The sequence below is a fragment of the Mesoplodon mirus genome (assembly GCF_964341445.2).
Source record: "Mesoplodon mirus genome assembly, chromosome: 9".
NCBI lineage: Eukaryota > Metazoa > Chordata > Mammalia > Artiodactyla > Ziphiidae > Mesoplodon > Mesoplodon mirus.
The window spans coordinates 20,644,130-20,667,486 of record NC_138985.1 but is presented as its reverse complement, the minus strand read 5'-3'; the positions used below and the strand labels follow the sequence as shown (position 1 = coordinate 20,667,486).

General features: G+C 48.3%; 1 protein-coding gene across 8 annotated transcripts in view; it reads left to right on the top strand.

Moving 5' to 3' along the window:
* Window positions 1–23,357, top strand: part of ATXN7L1 (ataxin 7 like 1) — a gene marked incomplete at its 5' end in the record, with an annotated part of 244,928 nt that overhangs the window by 161,028 nt on the left and 60,543 nt on the right. Inside the window, one exon of one of the 8 annotated variants that reach the window (XM_082631881.1) lies at window positions 18,203–18,288. The exons of 6 other annotated variants lie outside the window; for them this stretch is intronic. Coding sequence is in view for 1 of the 2 variants with exons in the window: in XM_082631877.1 (XP_082488003.1) it covers window positions 19,248–19,461 (214 nt within the window). Of the gene's footprint in view, window positions 1–18,202; window positions 19,462–23,357 lie in introns of those variants that run through there. One more of the 8 variants, XM_082631877.1, reaches the window with a different exon arrangement.

The window sequence follows — 23,357 nt, the reverse complement described above, 5'->3', positions numbered from 1 at the left end:
CAGCAGCAGAGACCCAACACAGCCAAAAAATTTTAAAATAAATAAATAAGTAAATTAATTTTTTAAAAAAAGCCAGGTGCATCCCTGCTGGTAAACACTGATAAGAACCCAGAGAAGCCTAAATATTTGCAATTGTACAGTAGCATCAGAGCAGCCACACTGCAGATTTCTTGGTTTGTGCCCAAGAGTTTAGTGGGAGGAAATCACTAAATTATTTTTATCTACACAGTGCGGTTAGAAAGCATTACATTCTGAAAGGTCAGGCTATGCTGGGAATTGTTTATTTCATTAGGCTGAAGGCCCACGGTTGGCTCAAGCTGTGGCCCTGCTCAGGTCATGTGCTGGCCTGCATCTGGGACCTGCTAACTTCTTGGCTTAGATGGGCACCCAGAGCCGGCGAGAGCTCTGTGAGCTGCCAGTGCAGCCTGTCACGTGGGTGCTCTCAGATCACCCCAAGCCCCCAAGGGGAGGCCAGCGGCTGGCCCAGCATCAGGGAGTGGGACCTAGCTGCATTGGGAAAATCTCTCCAGAGATTTTATTCTAGAACAGGCACAGGAGTCGAGCGCTCAGAATTAAATAGTCTATTGCCTCTCGTAAAAACCCACTCTCATTCCCTTAGGCTTCAAAAATTATTTCGGAGCCCACTGGCTAAAACAAGTAATTAAGGTTAGCTGGCCCTCAGACCTCTGGAAACTGCTGGCCTGCTGACCCCTGCGTTTTCGTGTGCTTTCCTGTGAGTTGGCTAATTATTTCCTGATTTATCCGTTCACTGTCTAACACACTTTGAGTGCCTGCTGCGCGCCAGCACTAAGGCAAGGCCCTTGACTTCGGCTCTTGCTGGCTCAGAGGAAGAGAGAGGCGGGTCCATCGGTGGCTCCAGAGCCACGCGCTAGGTGTGTGCAGTGTGCCTGGGAGCACTGAGAAGGGACTCCCATGAGACCTACAGAGGTGCAGGGTGACAGGGCGCTCCTTGGTTTTCCAAATGTGGTCATGTTTGAACTGGGTCTTGAAAAATAACAAAGAGCCAAGGTGAAGAACAAAAGGGTGGACAAGCATTCCAGGGAGAGAAGCCTGCGCACCAGCGCCCAGAGGCAGAAAACAAAGGCTCTCAGTTGTCCACGGTGGGGGGATGGGGAGGGGATCGGATGAGCCGCCGAGGGCCTGGGGCCCTGGAGGCCAGCAGAGCTGTGGTAGATTCTCCCGCAGCTCAGACACGAGAGGCCATTAGACATCCCTCAGTGTCACGTGTCAATCCAAATAATTAAAAGCAGAAGAGCCAGAAAGCTGGTTCATATATTCCAACATCCATCCAGCTTTCCTCCCAGAAAAAAACATTTGATAAAATAAGATGAGGGCTTCTCTGGTGGCGCAGTGGTTAAGAATCCACCTGCCAATTCAGGGGACACAGGTTCGAGCCCTGGTCCGGGAAGATCCCACATGCCGCGGAGCAACTAAGCCCCTGTGCCACAGCTACTGAGCCTGCGCTCTACAGCCCGCGAGCCACAACTACTGAAGCCCACACGCCTACAGCCCATGCTCTGCAACAAGAGAAGCCACTGCAATGAGAAGCCCGCGCAGCACAACAAAGAGTAGCCCCTGCTCGCCACAACTAGAGAAAGCCCGGGCACAGCAATGAAGACCCAACGCAGCCAAAAATAAAAACTAATTAATTAATTTAAAAAAATAATAATAAGGTGAAGTGCCAAAAAGATGTGTGTTCACTAGCATGATATAAAGTAAGCAGAGTAAAAGTAGTTTAAAAAAAAAAGAAAAAGAAAAAGAAAAACGGGGGTGGGGGGAAGAAGAAAGAAAAGAAAGGAAAAGAAAAGAAAAAAATCCCTGCAAAGCTGAGTGACGGCCACCTCTGGGTAGCAGCGCGTGCTTGGGTCTGGCTTTATTAACTTAAGTTTTAGCCTCTCTGATCTTTGATTTCCTCATCTGAACATGAGGATGATAATACCAATCTCATCACATTTCGGTGAGGAGTAAAACAAGGTAATCCCAGTGGTTTTTATACCAGTTTATCTATTGCTTTTTAAGGTACTAACTTAATCCGGGGCAAGCAATGGATTATGATTTTTGAGGGTTAGTTGCCCTCAGTGGAGTAACAATCGCGGCTTACAGTTAATGAAATCGATTCTAGAAGTAACAGAATTCCTACTCATTTACCCATTCACTGGACAAATACCCATCACACGCTTTTTATGGGCAGGCACTGTGTGAGGCTAAGGGCTCGAGTAGTGAACAAGACAGAGCTGGTCTTCCTTTTCAGGAAGCTCATAACCTGGCAAAGAGGACCAGGTGTTAAGGGATCCTGTGCTGAAATCTACCTGTGTTAGCCTCCCCGAGAGGGATGTTGGTTTGGACTGACCTGGGCTGGTTTGACCACGCACAACTCTTGGCTCTTTTTGGTAGAAATAGGTTGAGGTGGTGAGACTTAGCTTCTACCCCACAGCCTAGCCACCAGGCGGTACCGAATGAGAGTGTTAGACTGAAGTCTGCCGCAGGTACAGGCATTTATCACACAAATGTTTATCAGGTAGGGAGAAAACAGTTCACTCAACCTATTTGGTGAACTTGATGAAGCCCCAGCCCTCTCTCCATCGAGCTGTTCCAACCATGCCTTGTAGAAATGGTTCCCTCAAGGCAGCTGCGGCAATATTCCAGAGACAGGACTGTTTCCCTGGGTCAGCACCATGCTGTCATCAACCCTTCTAATATAACAGCTGCACACAGGGCAGCCTCGAGTGCCCTGTTTACACAAGGGTAGGGAGGTCGCTAAAGATTTTTCGCCAGGCTACATGCATTGAACACCTTGAATTTTACCAGTAAGAACCCATTTCTAGCATTCATTATACTAAGTCACAAGTTTCAGCAACAAAAGCCCATTTTCTATGTTCAGGACGTTTATCCAAAGAGCCAAAGGACTTAAAGGAGCCAGTGTTGGAGTGTGACCTTCTCGGGTTATAGCAGCTGCCGAATCCAGACTTTGTATTCTTCATAGCATGTGAGCTGATCACCCCTAGAGGTACAGCCTAGACCAACTGGTTCATAACACAATAAAACACCAGCTACATTCAAGTACTCTTATTTTCTCTTGTATTTATTTATCTACGCACCCAAGTGCTTTAAGGTAAAATTAGACATGTAACCATGTTCCATTTCTCTCTCCTATTCAAAAGGTATGATGGGGGGAGCAGCAGGGGAGAGGGCCGGATTATATCTAAAGTGACCATAAGTCCTGGTTTGCCTGGGAGAGTCACAATTTGTACCTGATGCTCTGGGGCCCATGCTTAAATGCACCGCTTTTTACTTTCAAAAGTGTCCAGTTAGGATAATAGCTATATGGTTATTCTGCTTATAGAGAGAATGCAATGGCAAAAAACATGGAGAACAAACCCAGGAGAACTGGGTTTGAAGCCTGTCTCTAATAGGGTGGCCTTGGGCAAACTGCCTCCCCTTGATAAATCTTATTTTCCTCATTAGTCAACTGAGAATAACACACTTGCTTGCCCTCCTTCCTAGTCATTTTTGGGGGCGATATCCCTTGGATGTGAATACACTATGAAGGTGAATGTTATCCCTTGGATGTGAATACACTTTGTAGAGAGAACACAAGTTAGGGATTGTTCCTGTTAAATCCAACGTCGGCTTATACCTTGAATTGACTCTGGCTTGGAAGAAAACTAGCTTCAGAATCCAGATGGCGTCAGCTCTTTCCTTGTCTTCCTGGAGAATGGAGATACCGGTAGCCTGTTTCTGCCAGAGAGGTGACTAGCAGAGCCATCTGCTTGGGGATTTACATTTCCCCTAATTCCATCAGGGAAGAGAACATGACCCTTAAAAGTAAAACCACAAGCCTTTCCTTTGCCTTCATATGCATTAATGTGAAAATTTTCCAATAAAGACTCAACTTACCCCTCTATATATGAGTAGAACTCTTTCAAAAGTGTGAGGAGATGTCGTAACTAGTGAGAGGCGAGTGTGAAAGCTCAGCTTGTGTGTGCTGCCCTGTGGATGGATGCGTGGATGTAGCCAGTGTTCCCATGGGAACAGTCATGAGGTGAGAATGGGGTGGGGTGCCCCCAAACAGAAGTACTGTTTTGCATAATAATGTAGAATTTTACTTTTTCAAAGTGAAATTGCTTTTTTTCTTATTATAAAATTAGTGCATTGTAAAAACTGCCAACATATCAGGAAATAAAAAAAAGTATTTCCGTGTAAAATTTTCCAGTCTTTTTTCTATATGTATGTGTTTGTCTGTGTGTTGTACATGTGTATCTGTATGCATATATTTTATATTTTAAAAAATAAAAGTGGAAGCCTATTATAGACATTGCCTTGAAATCCACTTTTTTTTTCCGTCTACAATTATTGTGGACACATTTCAGTAAATATAGATCTACATCATCATTTTTATAGCTTCCCAGCATTCCAATAGTTTATTTAACCAGTGCCTGATTGCTTGTTATCTGTGTTTCTTTAAGGGCACAGTATCTACCCCCTTTGCTGTAATTTTTAAAAATCAATATATCTACCCCCTCAGCGTGCGCGCGCACACACACACACATACACACGCATACCCCACTTCAAAATTCCACCAGGAGGCATTTCATATACATATTAGTTTGCATTTAGCTGAGAAGACTCCTTAGAGCTGAAGTATACTCTAGGAGGAGCTGTAAATTACAGGGCAAAGGGCAGCTCAGAGTCCAAATGGAAATGCTGCATTGTTACAAACTGCCTGAAGTAGGGTCAGTTACTTTAGGGAATACTTCCTCATACACTGGAGCCCAGAGCTGGTCGTTCACGAAGCTACGTTGCTGCCAGGAGCCTCTGTTATTCAATAGCCCTTCCAGCCTGAGGCTCAGTCATCAGAATACTCCTTTCAAAGGAGAAACACTCACGTTCACACACGGGCGTTTACACATGGCGCATCCAGTAACACCTCAGTGTCAGGAACTCCGCCACTGAGCAGAGCTCTTGGGAGCCCCGCCAGGATCTCTGAGCACATAAGAACACCCAGCCCCACGAGGCGTCCGTGGGGCACGCCGCAGGCTTTCATGGAGCAATACTTTACACTTAGTTTAGATGTAATACTGGCAAGCTGGATGGTCTGACTTCCAGGTTTGGCAAATTAGAACTCTGTGGACTAGGACTGTGGAGTCAGGCCCTGACAAAATAAAAGTGGCGCCAGATGCAGAGGAAAAAGTAAAAGGCCGAAAGTGGGAACGCTGAAGCCCTTTTTGTGCAGGGACAAAAGCCCCGTGTGCTCTCTCGGTGTTTGTACGCCACAGGTGCCGCTCGTGATGGTGGGGCGATCTCTTCAGGGATCCCTGACCAACATTTTAAACCGTGGAATGAGCAAGAGAAAATGTTCGAGTGGTTTTCACTTAGTAAAGATAAAGCTTACCTTTTGGAATTTTTATCCCATACATATGTGCATACTAGGTTGCTGCCGTGTAAAATTCATTTCTTAAGATGGATCAGGGTCAAAAAGTTTGAAAGCTATGGTAGACCCTGATATCACTATTTTGCAGCAAAGTATAGAAATGAATGCCCTTAACAGTGACCTTGAGTTATCAAAAAAAAAGATCAAATAATGTTCAAAGGATACCATTTAAGAGGACAAAGTACAAGAGAATGAAGATCTTTGGAAAGATTCCTGTTACAAAGTGGCTACAATTTTTTTGAAGATTTAGTATTTTTAATCTTAAGTGGAAAGCCTTTCTACCTTCTCCCTAACTTGAACCACAGTACAACTTTTAAAAATACCAACTTTGACTGGGGGGGGAAAAAAAGGAACCTGAAAAAATAATAATAAGATAAAACATTGTACTTTAAAAAAAAACAATGAAAACAAAATTAATTAAAATACCAAATTTTATACATACTTAACAAAAAGATATTCACCTTCCAGGTGTACCTAATAAGGTATACATCTCTCATGATGGTTCACATTAAGTGGAACTTCATTCATTCAAAACCTTTATTTAAAACATAGCAAGCCTTCCATGCTCTGGCCAGGCACTGGATTACAAAGATAAGTGAGACTCACAATGGGCCCTCAAGGAACATGAGGTCCATTGGTTCACACTTTAGTCAACCCACATTTACTGACCTTAAATATAAAGTCATTTTTTCTAATTGTGGTGCAGTACCAGCTAAGGCTGGTTGAAACTGGCTCTCTCCTGAAGAATCTAGGGTCTGTGGCCCCATATGTGCAAAGCTGTACCCATGGCTTTGGTCATGAGTCCACATTACAAAGGATTAGGCCAAAAGCCAATTCCAGGTACGATCGGGCAGCCTGGTCCAGTCCCTATGAACCCAGGTAACAGGGCAAAAGTGAAGAGTGCCCAGCTGAGCCACAGGTCCTGACCTGGAAGTCTACAGGGCAACATCAGGGGTAAAGTCAGTTCTGGAGCCAATGGCAGCCACAGTTATGGCCATGCTTACCTTACTTCTCTGTCTCCTGACAGCTCAGGCCTCCGTCCTTTTTTTGACCAGCTCTCCACATATCCAGGCCATGTTTTTAAGACCGTACTGGGTCCTGCCCAGGTTCCTTCTCTGTATATGTACTCTGATGCAGTGCCCTTCCCTGGAGGGGCATCTAAATGCCCAGAGCGTGGGCAGGGGACCCCAGCTTTGTCTCCATCACTGTCGTCCTCCGGGCTGGATGTACTGTACTCACCAGCCTTCCCAAAATCACCATATCCATGAGCAGAGTGCTGTTTGTCTGGCCTATGATAGAACTACCTTTGTTAAGCACACCGGTACCAGCTACAACAACTAATTAATGCTAATATTCCATATTCCTCTATTAGCCCACTGTCACTAATTTTACTGATTTGGAGGCCATGCCTCTCAGATTTTCAGGAGTTCTGATTTTAAATAGCCTATCCTGTCTTCCCTACATATGTCAGTGCTTGTCAAACTGTTTGTCCTACTTTAAAAAAAAAAAAAAAGATCTCTGTGCTCAGAGGAGTCACAAGGTACGTGGAAGTATTCTCCTCACTTTGTGTCTTGTAAGCAAGCGAGTTTTCCTGCTGAGACTGTTCTGATTTACCCAGGCCCCATATTCTTTTCAGGCAGCATGGATGCAAATGTCCTGTGGTTACGAAAACAACTTCAAATAAACCGGTGGGAGGTGCCACCTGTGCATTGCATCTAATCACAGAGCTTCTCCCACCAACAGAGGCACGTGGATTTGATGAGTTCATGACCTAGGCTGCTTTAGTGACATTCAACATGAAGTCCACCTTGGCATCCAGCTTCCCTGGCTTTTGGTCCTATGTTTTGTTGTGCTGTGTTTTCAGGGAGAAAGAAGGGGGAGAGGTAGGTTCATAAAGTGGCAGCAAAACATTCTAGAACTTTCTGATCATCACCTCCTGACCTCTCCCGTCCTGCAGTCCCCATTTGGCATCTCTGATCATGGCCCTGAGTGCTTGGGTTCCTGACAAACGTCCCCATTCACTCCTACAAACCCCACGGCAAACTCACTACCCTATCTCCTCAGAGGAAACGCCCCAGACTTACAATGAGCCCGCACATGGGTGTCATAGAATACTAATGTCACCCTCTATCAAGCCGGGAGTGTGTCCACTTGGCACAGGCAAGGAACCTAACAGTGACAGTCTTCCTTTGGTCCATTATTTTCATCAGCCTCTGTAACAAAAGAACCCAGCAAAAGCATAACTATGAAACACATGTTGGAGAAAAGATGTAGCCAGGTCCCTTCTACATGCGAGACGGCACACCTTGGAGATGCAGGCTATGTAATATACAGCTTGGCAGGCCTGCTGGGGCATCCGCTGCGGTGGCTGCTTAGACTGGGATTAGGTGAGGAGCCAGGGATTAGCACGTGGGTGAACTAATCAAATCAAAGGAAGACAGAGTGCAAACTGGGTGGAGGTGTTTGCTTTGCATTGAAATAATAGCTCGCGAGTGCAGAAGGCCGGAGCTCTCCCCACAGTGTGGAGAGGAAACCTCCTTGTTCAGGGAGTTGCAATCTGTGAACTGAAAAACCATGGAGACAGGGAGTTTTGAGAAAATCAAGGGAGATGCTGTGCTTTCATAATAAAACAACTTTACTGGCCTTTTCAGCTCTATCATTGTGTGTTCTGGAAACATGATAGAGGCAAGCAGGGGGGACTGGGTTAGGAGTTAGGAGACCTGATGCTGTTGATGATTTGCAGTGTGGCCTTGGATGTGATTTGTAGCCTCTCCAAAATCTCAGTTTACTTGTCTGTGAAAATGGGAATAATAAAGCCCACTACTTTTAAAACGCTTTGCAGGCAATAAAGCACCACACCAGCACAGTCACCGTTCGTGGGGCTGAGACCAAGGCTTCTCTGAGCCTCCGTTTTCCTCCTTTGTTAAACAGGGATAATCATACCTGCCCTCTCTCATCTCCTAGGATGTTTCTGAGAATCAAATAATAGAATGCGCAGGGAGGAGACACGTAAGCTGTGGAGTTCTAAGTGAGAGGCCTGGCTCACAAGATTCTGGGGTCGCTTTAAGAAGTCAGTTGTCGATCCAGGGGGCGGGGGCTGGTGTGAGCCTTACTTTGTCCCACCCGACCCTTCCCTCCTTCTTCTCTCCCCCTCCCCCAACATCTCCCCCCCCCCCCCCGCCCCACTTCGCCTTCCTTTGTCTGGGAGGCTGCAAGCTGCCTGTGCTCTTGTCTCTGGATCCGTCAGGCAAACTGCTGGCTTTCACTCCAGGGCGGCTCCGTTTCAGATCCCAGTGAAACCATGTCTGCATATAGTTTGTAAGAAAATGTAGGTTCCTTTGGGAGGGAAGGCGCAGCTACTGTATGGGTTCATATCCACCACATTGCACTGGTGACCCCCGGAACCAGGGGAACGACATTTACTCTCCAGAATAAACATGAACCTGGCCTGTGGTTACGATGGTTTTTATAAGCAACCTGTTTCCACCTACTCATTACTTTCCCCTAAACCTCTGGAGTGGGGAAGGGGCAACATTTTATTCAAATCAGAGATAGATGATAGATAGATAGATAGATAGATAGGAAGGGGGTGGGGCAGAGGTTAGATTTGAACCCATTCAGCAATGAAAAATCTCTCGCTCTTACATTCGCAGCCCAATTCTCTTGGAAATCACTTTTCTCAAATGCTCAGATAATTCTAAAGTTTCGTCTGGTCAGTTGTCTTGGTCCAAAAATGAAATAGTGCTTAATGCATTCTGGGAAAGAAATGAAAAACTTTGTTAAAGACGTGATTTAAGTGTTCCTTTTTATTTTATTTTGCCAAATGAAAATACTCGATTCACTGTTACCTGTAAGAGAACACGGATTCCAGTCTGGATGAGGGAGGAAGGTTGGCCACAGCAGCCCTAACCTCAAAGAGGAAAGGGAAACCTTCGTTAGGACCAGATCAGAGAAGTCCAGGGACGCTATCCCTCCATTTGTTTCTTATGTGCCTCAATCATTTGCTTCCTGTGTGGCTCAGTGGCCTCGCTGCACCGAGCAGGGAACTTGGAAGTCCCTTTCCGAGTCTCAAAAACTGCATTCGGCACGCCCCTTTTTTTCTCCTATGGGATTTACCAACATCCAAGTTCCAGTGCTTCTGCAATCACCCCAGATGCGTACCAAGGCCTCAGCATTTGCAAAATCTGAGTCAACCTCTAAGTAAAAGATGCTTCAAGGAAGCACCCAGTTCCTTCTGCTAATAACCGCAGTTCGTCATGTGACACCTGCCCCTCCCCCCACCCGGTTCTCTCCGAAACCGCCCCCCCCACCCCACCAGTAAACTCGGTTGAAGTCTGACCTTTATCTGCCAACATCTACATTTCCTTCGAGGTGGTAATCTTCTGCTTTTGTTATTTAAGTTTGGTTGTCTTCTTAATTGTTACCCAATTGCTCTGGGGCTTGCATAAACAGTTAACAAAAACTACGGCGCACGAGGCAGCCGTTTCGCTTTCTGGGCTTGTTGTTCTTGGCACTGGGTCAGTTCTATGAACTTCTGGTGTCCAACTGGTAGGACCTGAAACTCTGTGTTTAACAAGTGCCTGTAGTCAAAACAGTTGGCGTGTGCAAGCTGGTACTGACTGCAGCTGGTCAGACGTCGGGTCCTGGACCGTGCAGAACCCCGAACCCCGAATCACGGTGCTCTGTTTGGGGGCCGGGCTTTTGTTGTTGTTTAGTGTGGGAAGGGGGCGGTTGCTTCCTTTTTTTTCTTTTTCTTTTCTGTGATGGCATCCGTGCTAATATGGATCGCTTCAGGTTCCAAAAGTGCAACGTGTTTACAGTCGTCGTAGAATCAGATTAAGTTGGCAGCCCGAGTCTCTCTGTAAGTGGTTTTAGTTTACATTTCTTCTAGCAGGATGTTTTGCATAAATTTTGCTGATCCTGGGTTATTTATAGACTTTTTTGAAAAAACGGGCATGCCTGAGAGTTTTCTAACTGCTGAAAGTGAAATCCGTTTCTGCATTTAGAGAAACGGCCGGGCATGTGCAGCAGGAGGTTATTTTAGCTCTTGAAAATTAATTTCTCCGCGAGGTCATTTGATAACATTCCCGAGCGTACTGTCCAGCCGCCGACATCAGATACCCTGATAATTGTCTCAGGACGTGTTGTTTGCTTTTGGTTGGTCACAAACGGAGTAAAATGAAAGTAATGATGCCATTTCCTCTGGGACGCTCTGGGAGAATGGATGCAGTGATTGGGTATTGTTTCAAACGTCCGAAATGGGTTCGTGGTGGTGGTTTTGTCCAACCCTGGGGAGCAGTGCAGCCGGCCCAGAAGCCGGGCGGCGGGACTTGCCGAGAGCCTGGGGGAGGGGCAGAGGAAGACCGGTCGCTGGAAAGTGAGTGGGTTTTCCAGTTTGTCCTCATGTAAATGACAGTGATACTGAAGGGTTTATAGTACTAAAAGGAAATAAGAATATTCAACGGCAAGATAGCATATTGGCTGAAATCTGTTTGATTTTTCTGGCTCTGGCGGTAGCATCTTTGGGGACCGCGTGCGTGTTTGCGTGAGAACTGAAGCCGGGCACGATCGAAATCACTAAGCCCGCATTAGCACTCTATGAAAAGGCTTCCCATAATATTTACCAGACAGTTGGCTAAAAATTGGTCTGCTTTGCCCCCTGAATGGCTGTGTAATTAACTCGGCCCTTGAGAGCGTACCTTGAGCACCTCCCATCTCCGTGTCTGCGCTCCCGGAATTTGCATGGCTACGTAGCACGTTCATCAGCGTAAGAGTGTGGAATCCCCGTCTAATGGTCCAGGAAGAACGTCGTAAATGAGACACTTCACTGGGCCTCGGCTTAAATATTTTAAACCAAACAAATCGCAAAGGCCCATCATCTGGGCCTTGTGAAAGGCCTTCTGAGCAGGGAGTCTCCCCTGATCCAGGTATGTGGGTCCCTCCTTGACAAACTTCACCACTACCCACCCACCCCAGCATCACCAACTTACACATGAAATGAAAATGGACAGTCGAAACGGAAATTTCCAAGGTAGTATATGTGACCTAGGCCGAGGCGTGACATAATTCTCACTGCCCAGGGCTGCCACGAGTGGATTTCTTTTTCTCCTCCATGTTTCTCTCATCTCTATAAAGTGAGGTGGTTTATTTTGTATTTTGTGTAGTTTTTTCCTCTAACCTTGCGGAGAATAACGATGAGACTTGTTTTCGGTCTTCCACGGTTTAGAGCGTGGCCTGTGCTTTCTCACGGTAGCCCCGCTGAGCTGGTGGGGACAGGTCGAGCCCTTTGGTCCCAGTATAAAGATGGGATGGGGGCTCAGCCTGCACGGTGGAGCTGGGGAGCCCAAGCTCCGGCACGCACATTATCCATCAGACCTTCGCCTTCTCAGTGCCCCCATCCAAACTGGATGCACCAGCTGCAACGCAGAGGTTAAGAAACTCTTTGTTCTGATTTGATTCCAATCTGCCCCTATGGATGGGGCCCCTGTTACACTCCCCTTTTCCTCCTCCTGTCTGTCAGGCTGGGATGGGATTGGAGACTGACCTTTTGAAGGCCTCAGGTTGGAGGTGTGTGTCGGATTGTGTGCCTCAGCTAGCGGTGACTACGGGTGCCCCCATCCCACTGTATAGATAACCTCGTGGCCAGAGTGAATGAAGAGCCATGAAGGGAACCCACAGGCCTTTGTGTTGGAGAAGGATGGCAGTGAATACTGAAAAGTTTCCCAGTCATCCTCGCCCTTGGGCTTTTGCATTTGAATTGGTCAAACCCTCTCAATCCTGCCATCCTTGGGAAAGGGAAGTTGCTTTGCAGGAGTTCAGCTGCTCTGAGCTGAAAGACCTGCCTTCTGGCAGCCTGAGTGCATGTGTCGGTTTTTCCTTGGCTTAACAGGCAGGTTTCTGCTAGTGGAAGTGGTATCTTGGAGAGATTTATAGCAGTAATAATCATAATACTTTTCTTTTATGTTTGCATAGCCTGACTCAACTTTTAAACCTCTTTTACATGCCTGATCTCATTGACTCCTTCCTATAGCCTTGGAAGGGTGATATTATTAACCTCAGAGCGTGGAGATTCTGGAAGGAGGGTGTGGGGATTCAGACACCAGCCCTTGGGCACCGATTCTTTTTGTATCGATTCCTGCTGCCTAATGTCTATACTTGGTTGCCAGTAAGGAGGGTAGTTTGGGAGTTGGAAAACCGGTTTTCTTCTATCATTGTGTTTTTTGTCAGTTATAAAGGCACATTTGATTGCCTACCGTGTGCAAGGCACTGCTAAGAGCTTTACTTTTAGTCCTTCAACCGCTGGTAGCAGGAGGGCTGTTGTCAGCCTCATTTGTTAGTCATCCATGGGATCCGTACCAGTGAAGATGAAGTGTGGCCAAGTGACACACCTGCCCTGAATGGCAGGTAGCTCAGTAGAGTCACACCTCTGGAGTACTGTGCACAGGTCGCTGTCACCCTGGGGGATAGATCGAGTTGCACGCTTGGCCCTGTCCCCTTCCACATTATAAAGGAGGATTTGGAAGAAGAATAGCATTAGTGGCAGGATTATCCAATTTTTCAAGCAGTAGATTTAGGAGAGAGAAGAGTTATATTAATGAGTCAGAGTCCAGAAAGATCTCCCCAGGCCAGAGCAGTGGACTGACTCCGACCAGATGACATTTGTAAAGGACACCTGTGGATAAGCAGCTTGGCAGTAAAGCATGTGAAATAAGACTCGGGTGATGCAGCCCTCAGAAATAAGAAATCTAGGGCTTCCCTGGTTGCGCAGTGGTTAAGAATCCGCCTGCTAATGCAGGGGACACGGGTTCGATCCGTGATCTGGGAAGATCCCACATGCCTTGGAGCAACTAAGCCCGTGCGCCACAACTACTGAGCCTGCGCGCTAGAGCCCGCGAGTCACAAGTACTGAGCCCACGTGCCTAGAGCCTGTGCTCCGCAACAAGAGAAGCCACCGCAGTGAGAAGTCCACGCACCGAAACAGAGTAGCCCCCGCTCGCCGCAACTAGAGAAAGCCCGCTCGCAGCAACGAAGACCCAACGCAGCCCCAAATAAAATAAATAAATAATTTTTTTTTTTTTTTTTAAAGAAATAAGAAATCTAGCTTGGATGTCTGGTGGCCTTAACAGGAGAATGATACCCAGAACAGACAGCTGGGAGCTGCCCAGACTTTACCTGTGATGTTCTCCCTTCTGAGTGGCACAGTTTAGGAAGCACAGTCAGAGCCAAAGGGGACCCAGAGATCAGGAGAATAGTGAAAATGACCTTTTGTGAGGAGTGATTTTAAAAGATGTCTGGGAGTATTTATCCCGGAGAAAGAGGTTTCGGGGAACAAACATTTGGCAAGGTGTCCTATGGAAGGGAAACTGGACTGGTTCAAGGTGACCCCCACAGGGCAGAAATGGGATGGACGTGAGGGCATCACAGAGCAGCTCACGCAGGGGAGACTGTCCCGCGGTGGTGCTTTCTGGCCTGTTGTGAACTTGGAGAGCTCGGGGCCTGCAGTGGAGAAGGCAGGCTGGGTGGCCCCTTGGCTACAGCTCTGAAGAGGCTAACAGCCCTGGAAGGGGCCAGCAGCGGGTAGCAGAGAATGATTACCTGTGGGGTTTCTTCTTGCTTTTTGGGAGTCTGTGACCCTGTCCCAACCTCATGGTCTAAGACCTGAGTCTCTTCGGTGGAAGTGATGGCTGTATCAGGAATGAGGGGGCTGGCAGAGGGGAGCTGTGCCTCAGAGTCCCATCTGTAAGTGGCCAGGGCAGCCTTCGTGCCCGTGTGTGGGGTGGTGGGAGCAGCTGTCTGTTCAAGACAAATTAACACTTCTTTGTGGACCTGAATCGGTCACATTTAGGGACTTCCGATTTGGAGTGAGTGCCTATGTGCTCTCTCCTGCTGGTCGCCTTAGTTACCTTAACGTAAAGATTATTTCCTTTAGGTGATTCCAAGAAGGCTTTTGAAGGTAACTCTCAGTTATTCTGAAACTGATTTTTCTGTTTGTGGATTGTCTTGGCCCTTACTTTCTGCAGAGTTTGGGGGTTTTTTGTTTTTGAGATGAAATGCATACAACGTAAAACTAACCATCTTAAAGTGAACAATTGGGTGGCAGTGAGTACATTTACAGTGTTGTGCAACCACCACTTTTGTCTAGTTCCAGAAGTTTCATCACTCCAAAATAAAACCTCATACCCGTTAAGCAGTTATTTCCCCCTCTCCCTCCCCTCGGTCCCCGGCAACCACCAGTCTGCTTTCTGTCTCTGTAGATTTACCTATTCTAGACATTTCATGTAAATAGAATTCATATAATATGTGACTTTTTGTGCCTGGTTTCTTTCATTTGCGTAATGTTTTCTAGATTCATCCATGTTGTAACATGTATCAGTACTCCACTCCTTTTTATGGCTGAATAATTTTCCAGTGTTATGTATATACCACAATTTGTTATTTATTCATCCACTGATGGATACTTGGGTTGGTTCTGCCTTTTGGCTATTGCTAATAGTGCTGCTGTGAACATTCACATACAGGGATTTGTTTCAGTTCTTCTGGGTGTGTACCCTAGGAGAAGAATTGCAAGATTATATGGTGATTCCACGTTTAATTTTTTGAGGAGCCACCATACTGTTTTCCATAGAGGCTGCACCATTTTACGTTCCCACGGACTGTGTCCAAAGGTTCCAGTTTGTCCACATCCTCACCAACCCTTGTTATTTTTCATTTTGGGGCTTTTTTTGTTGTTGTTTTTTATATACGTAGCCATCCTAGTATGTGTGAAGTGGTATCTTGTGGTTTTGATTCGTATTTCCCTGATGACTAATGATGTTGATCATCTTTTCATGTGATTATCTTCTTTGAAAACGTGTCTGTTCAAGTCCTTTGCCCATTTTTTAAAAATTAATTTGTTTATTTATGGCTGCATTTGGGTCTTCGTTGCTGCACACGGGCTTTTATCTAGTTGCGGCGAGCGTAGGCTACTCTTCATTGCGGTGAGTGGGCTTCTCATTGCGAAGCACGTGCTCTAGGCATGTGGGCTTCAGCAATTGCGGCACGCGGACTCAGTAGTTGTGGCTCACAGGCTCTAGAGTGCAGGCTCAGTAGTTGTGGCCCACAGGCTTAGTTGCTCCGCAGCATGTGGGATCTTCCCAGACCAGGTCTCGAACCCGTGTCCCCTGCGTTAGCAGGAGGATTCTTAACCACTGCGCCACCAGACAAGTCCCTGCCCATTTTTTAATTGGGTTGAGCCAGCCTGTTTTTGTGTTTAGCATTAAGGTTCTAAACTTGCGGCTCCTCAGATGCCAGAGCAGTATAAATATTGCATCTTCTTTTCCTTTCTTCTCTTTTGGCCACCCCACGTGGCAGGCCGGATCTTAGTTCCCCAACCAGGGATCCAACCTGCCCCCACTGCAGTGGAAGTGTGGAGTCTTAACCACTGGACCGCCAGGGAAGTCCCCATCTTATTTTCTTAAGCCATCTGTTTGCTGAAAACCTAGTCCACCTACTTATTACCAGGCGCCTGAGATGAGGAGAGAGAACAGTGCAAGAGGGAAGGGAAGGTACTTCACAAGGACCAGAGGGCTCTGGGAGAGCTGGCGCATGGAAGCTGTTCACATCTCTGTCCCCCAGGTCATCCTGGCACTCTCAGCAAACAGATACTAGGAAAGTCGCTCACAGCTGTCTCTGGGAAGACTCAGGCTCCCGGGCCGCAGAGCCTGCTCTCTCATCTGTGCTTCTTCTGAGCATTGCAACATTCAGCAGGCCTCCTCTTGACAGTCCCCTGAGCAGGGGAAGTGTGCCCATGAGCCCTTGACCCTCTTGCCTAGAGTCTGGAGGATACGGCGCACAGCCTTACCTTGTCTCCAGCCCTCTCTGTAGGGCTGGGTTGGGTGGGTGGTCGAGTCACACCCCCTCATTCCCACTGGCTCCATTCCAAAGAAATGGAATTGTAGAAACCAGTCCTGCTTTGCCAAGCGGCCTAGCCCTTTCCCAGCCAGAAACGGATTCTGCTATATTCTGGGAAGAAACTCTCTCTGCGACAGGGGAAAAGGAAGCCCAAAGTCAGAGACCCAAAATCATGTTCTCCTTGAATAGTTCTCCCATGGGAGACTCCCTCTCTCTGGCTTTGGTTATATGATCAAGCTGCTGGAGATGGTCCCAACCCGAGACAGCCTTACAAAGGCCAAGTTAGCACTGCCCAGCTTACGTGCCATGGTCTGAGATGATGCCATCTTCCCATGATCTGAAATTCTCCAGTAGAGGCTTACTTCTGAGCCTTGGAAAGCTTTTTTTTTTTTTTTTTTTTTTTTGCTGTACGCGGGCCTCTCACTGTTGTGGCCTCTCCCGTTGCGGAGCACAGGCTCCGGACGCACAGGCTCAGCGGCCATGGCTCACGGGCCCAGCCGCTCCGCGGCACATGGGATCCTCCCAGACCGGGGCACGAACCCGTATCCCCTGCATCGGCAGGCGGACTCTCAACCACTGCGCCACCAGGGAGGCCCTGGAAAGCTTTTATCTCTTCGAGGTTTGTTTTTATTTTTCCTTATTAAAAGGCGTATACTCTTCCGCCAGGGTTAACTTAAGATTTATCAGGTAATAGGCAGGTTTTACAAAGAAACGTTGGATGAAACATAGGAGAGATCCTAGTAGAAGATAAAAGAAAATAAAAATACCTAAAACACACTAAACTGCTGTTTTTTTAAATGGAGGTGAAATTCACATAACAAAATTAATCATCTTAAAGCATTGAATTGTAATTTTTTTTTTCAGGCAAGGCTTTATTGGGACCCCTGCTGCAGCAGGGGGCTAACAAGATCAAGCAACAGGTTCCCTTGCTTGCTTGCTCGCTGAGGGGGGCGCGTGAGCTTGTTCCTTATTGGGGTGAGGGTAGGGGTGTGTCCAGGGGTCAGGCCGGAGGGGTGGCCTAGGTGTTTTGCCCACGCCTCTGGTGGTGTTGAGTGCAGGGGGCACGCTCAGTTGAATTGTAATTTAGTGGCACTCAGTCTGTTCACAGTGTTGTGCATCCGTCACCTCTGCCTGGTTCCAAAATGCTTTCATCACCCCCAAAGGAGACCCTGTACCCCTTAAGCAGTCACCCCCCGCTCCCTGCTTCCCTAGCCCCTGGCAGTCACTAATCTGCTTTCTGTCTCTTTGGATTTACCTATGCTGGTTATTTTGTACCGATGGAATCATACAGCATGTGGCCTTTTGGGACCCATTGTCTTTTTTAGACATCCCCCCCCACAATCTACTGTCCCTTGCCAAGATCAGGGAATAAACTTTCTAAATATAAGGAATGAGTGAAAACTCTCCGCTTGAATTCATACTTAAAATGTCCCACAAAAGTAATTTTCAATCTTTATAATGACGTCTCTACTCTCTCCAAAGCATAGTGCTGGGTATTGCAGTGGACTCTGCCCATCAGGACAGACAGGCCCTGAGGGAAAAGGAGGCAGAAAGGCTTGAGGCCCCTGCAGGCTGCGTGGGCCCCTGGCCTCAGCCTGGTCCCCGGGGAAGCCTGCAGGGGCCATCGTGCAGTCGGGCTGCAGGAAGGCCCTGACCCTTCCCATACAGTGGCTGCTCAGATGCGTGTGTGTGTGCGCGCGCGCGCGCTCGTGCGCGCGCCTGAGTTCATCTGCCAAATTCGGGATACGACCCTGGTGTTTCCGGGCTTTTCTTTCTGCCTTTCCCTAATCGCATCTGGGCGTGCTCTCTTAAAGGGGAAGCGGTGCGTTCTGACTGGCCAGGGCGCTCAGCCAGGAGCCAGGAAACGGCTCGCACGAGTTGCGCTGCCCAGCGTGTCACGGGCTCAGCCCCCTTATCCAAACAGCGAGGCTGTCTCCCTGGGATGTGTAAGTGTGAGCACAGGGCACGCTTGCCACACAGGATGGCGTGGGGCTGGGCCCAGGTCACGGCAAGCAGAGCGTGCTGTGGGCCCACGATCCATTCAGCAAGCCCGAGGTGGAGCTTGGGCGGTGCCCTTGGGCTGTGGGCTGGCGCTGAGACAGGGCTGAGGCGGAGTGGGGAGAGCTGCTGCCTGAGGACGAGGTCCGGAGTAGGAGGCTGGGTTGGGGACCGGTCTATTTTGGACAGGCCTTCTGGAGGCGCCGGCCTCGGGGCCTGGGGAGGAGTGGAGTGGAAAATTTTCTAGCACACCTCTCCTAGCCCTGGGAAGCAGCTGCACTGAACCTGACCAGCCCGTCCCCTCCAGTCCTCTGCATTTATGTGCAGCTCCAAACACACTTGATGCATTTACCTACTCGCTACTGATTTTTCTTGGTCATTTTTATATGCAAGCGGTGCTCAGCAATGTTTCGGGTCTCTTTCACTCAAACTTCAAAAATTGCTGGAAACTGGCAACCTGTGGTTTTTCCTTCTTTACTCTTCGCGGATGGTCCTCGGTCCGGTGTGTGCACACAGTGGTCCCTGAGTCCACGCTGGTGGCCAGCCAGCTGGCGGACTGGTGGCGCCCGAGCACGATGGGCAGCGCACCTGGCCTGGTTTCTAGCGGGGTTGGTTTCCTGCGTGCCCGCGGGGAAACCGAGGGAGGGCTCAGGCCCACTCACGCACAGCCGGGGGCTCACTCGGTGTCCCCAGCAAGTAGCTGATGGTAGCGAAATAGACCCTTGCTGTATTTTAGACTCCTTCCTACCCTTGGTTTTCGTTTGTATGGTGGTGATGGCTGGTCTTCAATCTTCTAAAAAGCTGTGTTTTCACCGAAATAATTCAGACCTTCTGCTCCTCAAAAAAAAAAGGAGCAGAAGGAAAGAGAAGGGGACTGGAGGGGGCAAAACAAGCGGTGTCTCCGTACATGTACACTGAGAGGACAGAAAGAACCACACCCTGCTTCAAGACAGCTTCCTGTTTGCCACTGCCAACTGCCACTCCAAGGAGAACAGAAATGCTTCCGTTATTTGTGACGGCCGTCGGACCACAGAAGCCTCTCCTGGGGGACGCCGCGAGCTTCACAGTGAGCTGGGACTGTGCGCCTCTAGAGACTGTGGCCTGCACTCCTGAAACTGGAGGTCGGTACAGACAGGAATCCAGCAGCCCTGGCCTCGCCTTCCTCAGCCAATATTTCTTAAACAGTTGTGCTCCCGTAGGATTCTTGTAAATGGATAGTTTTAATTCAGGGGCAGGGAGAAGGTAGGGAACTGCCCCCTTAGGAAAGCTACTGCTTGTATTTTTTTTTTAATCTACATTTGTGTGTGTTAGGGGAACTTATGTGGAGTGCCTACTGTGAGTTGGCACCGGGGCAGCCACCTCCCATGTGTTATCGATCCTCACATTCTCATTTCTTCAACAGTGATACTGTAGTGAGTGCCTACCAAGGCCGGACCCTGGGCTGAATGCCAGGGATGAGAGGGCACAGGACATCTGCTCTCCGTGTGTCCAGTGACAGGACGCCTAGACCAGTAAACCAGCAATTACAGCATGGGACCTGTGCTAAGATGGGGGGCCTCAATGTACTATAGGGGCACCTGTCCCACGCGTAACCCTATGATGTGGGCATTATTGTTCCCACTGTATAGGTAAGGAAACTGGAGCTCAGGGGGTTAAGTTGTTTGCCCAAATCACAGAGCTAATGAGTGACAGAGCTGGGATTTGAGCCCAGATCTTTCTGATTCCAAAGATAGCAGTGTTTGGTCCACATTTCCAGTGACTCCCGAAGCTTGTGTAGAGCAAGGGAATTACCTTGGGATCTTTTTAAAAAATACAGATTTGGGAGCCCTGGCCCTGCTGTTCCAAGAAGAGGAGCCCTGGGCGGCACCAGGAGGTCTCAGGTGGATAGTGGCCTGGGCTCTTTCCCGACCTCATGCCTCAGGATCCTGCGGCCCTTCCTTGAGGCGTGGACCACGCATGCCTGTGACAGGGCCCAGGGCTTTTCATGTGCTTAGCCCAAGGCACCTGGGTAAAGGCCACTGATGTGGCCTCAAGACAGTCTTGGGAAGATTTGGCCCAGCTGTTCAGGTATTTTAGACATTGGGAATCCCCGTTCTTGTATCTTCCCACCAAAGATACCCCAGCTTTGCCCAGCTTCCGGCTGCCTGCCACTCCTGTCCCTCCAGTGCCCCTGGAGCGGGGATGGTGTCAGCTGTGCCATCTTAAGGTAGAATCCAACAGCTTATCGTAAAGCTGGAAGCCACCAGTTTTCACCTTAGCTGTGGTGGTTCTGTTTTTACACTCATGTGACTTGCACAGTGGGTATGTTGGTGGTTGGGGCCGAGGTCACTGACGGAGAAGTTAATACCATGAAGGTGGGACTCCTTGTCAACGCCTCCACTACCATATTGGCTCCAGACACACGGGAATAGCTGGGGCAATAAAAGGCGAGGATGGCAGCTCTGTCGCATGGGGCAGGCAGGCTGTTCACTGGCCTCAGGTCCTCCAGGTGGCAGCCCACCTTCAGAGGGGACCCTGTTCTCTACTCTCAGGGTGACCAAGCGGTGGCCAGCCAGGACCTGGAGAGTGTGTCCTCTCCCTGAGGGAACCCTCGGGCCATGGCAGTGTCTGACTTATCACCACCATTATATTTCGGTGCTTGGCGCATGGTACGTGCCAAAGAGATGCTTTAAAACATGAGTGAATGGATGAATGAGGTGTGACTTCAACACATGCTTTTCTCTCCTCCTTTTGTATTTTGTTTTCTCCCCTTTGGCCTCTCTGGCTAAGGATGTGTTAGTGTTTCTGTGTTGTTGTTTGTTTTTCTTTTATGGATTTAAAAATCAACTTTAACAAAAATAGAGGCATCCTATATCCTTCCCGTTTTTCCTTTTCTATCTATGTTATATATTCATATATATATATATGTTAAATGTTTTACATGTTTATAAAGTAATGATTAGTGTTTGCATATACTGGTGATATTTTTAATTTTCTTGTGAATTTGGGTAGTACTGGCTCACATACACATTTCCTTAGATTGAGATAACCCTCATACCTGTCATTTTCAGTTGTTTTATCATAGACCAGGTTGGTTATGGTATTTTTTACTATTGTAAGCAATGCTGCTGAGAATATCTTTGAACTTTTCTTGGCGGGGGGATATTTCCTTGAGGTCTATTTTCCAGACTAAACTACCAGGTTACCAGATCAAATGCTTTTTTTTTTTTTTTTTTTTTAATAGATTTCTTTTATTTATTTATTTATTTATTTTTTGGCGTTGGGTCTTCGTTGCTGTGCGCGGGCTTTCTCTCGTTGTGGCGAGCAGGGGCTACTCTTCGTTGCGGTGCGAGGGCTTCCCACTGCGGTGGCTTCTCTTGTTGTGGAGCACAAGCTCTAGGCGCGCAGACTTCAGTAGCTGTGGCTCGCGGGCTGTAGAGCACAGGCTCAGTAGTTGTGGCACACGGGCTTAGTTGCTCCGCGGCACGTGGGATCTTCCCGGACCAGGGCTCGAACCCGTGTCCCCTTCATTGGCAGGCGGATTCTTAACCACTGCACCACCAGGGAAGCCCTGTGAGTGCTTTGGAACCGATGTCATCAACACGAGGTTGCTTTCCAGAGAACTGTCATCCCTTGGAAGTACCCCCAGCAGTGTGTACATGTGTTTGTTTCCCCACTGGTCTATATTGCTGAGGGGGGTTTCTCCTTCAGCTAGGTTAAACGTCTAGTGAGGGCATCCTTGGGGGCTGATGGAAATACATCAGGGCCCTGGAAAGTCCCTGGGACTCCCCAAATCCTACCCAGCAGTGGTTGATACCAGAAATGTACACCTTAGTATAACTAACCAATAGAAGAGTGCAGGTGGGGTGGGGGAATGCCTCAGAGAGGGAGATGTAGAAAGCATCCCAAGTTATCTAACTTCAGAGCTGTATCCTGGGCCAGCTCTGAAAATCGGGGACGCTTTGTTAGAATCTTCAGACAAGTTGTATTGCTTACGTGTAGAGGAAAGACAGTGTCCCAGAGGGTGGCATGGTGGAAAGGGCATTGACTCTGGGGCCAGGCAGGCCTGGGCTCACCTTCTAACTGCCAAGGTCACTGTGACCTTGGCCTTGTTTCATAATCTTGCTAAGCTTTAATTTCCCCATCTACAACGAGGAGGCTAACAGTATCCACTTTGGGGGGTTGTTGGGTAGATTGCATGAGCTGGTAGGTGTAAAAGTAGCTTGCTCAGTGCCTGACACATAGTAGGCACCCAGGGAATGCTGCTTCTCTTCCTAACTGAATGAATGGGCACAGAGTGACCACATGGCCGAGAAACCAACCCAAAGCCTGGGGGGATTGGAGAACGGAGCTGGCACGAGCAGTGTAGGCACCGGCCCACAGTGGCTTTTGTCAAAGGGCCCCAGGTGGTGTGTGTTGCCCATCTGGGTAGCCAGTGAGGAGGGGTAAAGAAGAACTAGTATAAGTTAACTGGTGACAGGCACCCGTGCTTGAAGGAACACCTCCCCAGCCACTCAGGCCCTGGCAGCTTTTATTTATTTATTTATTTATTTATTTATTTTTGGCTGCGTTGGGTCTTCATTGCTGCGCACGGGCTTTCTCTAGGCGCGCAGGCTTCAGTAGTTGTGGTTCGCAGGCTCTAGAGCGCAGGCTCATTAGTTGTAGCACACGGGCTTAGTTGCTCCATGCATGGCATGTGGGATCTTTCCAGACCAGGGCTCGAACCCGTGTCCCCTGCATTGGCAGGCGGATTCTTAACCACTGCGCCACCAGGGAAGCCCCCTGACAGCTTTTAAAGAGGCACCGCAGCCCGAGGAGGGAGTGCGCGCCTGGGCAGCCCACAAGCACTCCTGGCACAGGAGCTGCTTGGCACGCCTCTGCCTGCCACTTGCTGCCTGCCTTAGTCACTTGACTTTCCTGTGTCTTCATTTCCTCCCCTGCTGAGGAAAGCTGATTCAATATCCCCCCTCTAACCACCATGGCACTATATTTAGTGCCCAGCTACAACTGTGGCAAATGAGACCACAGCTCAGATGCT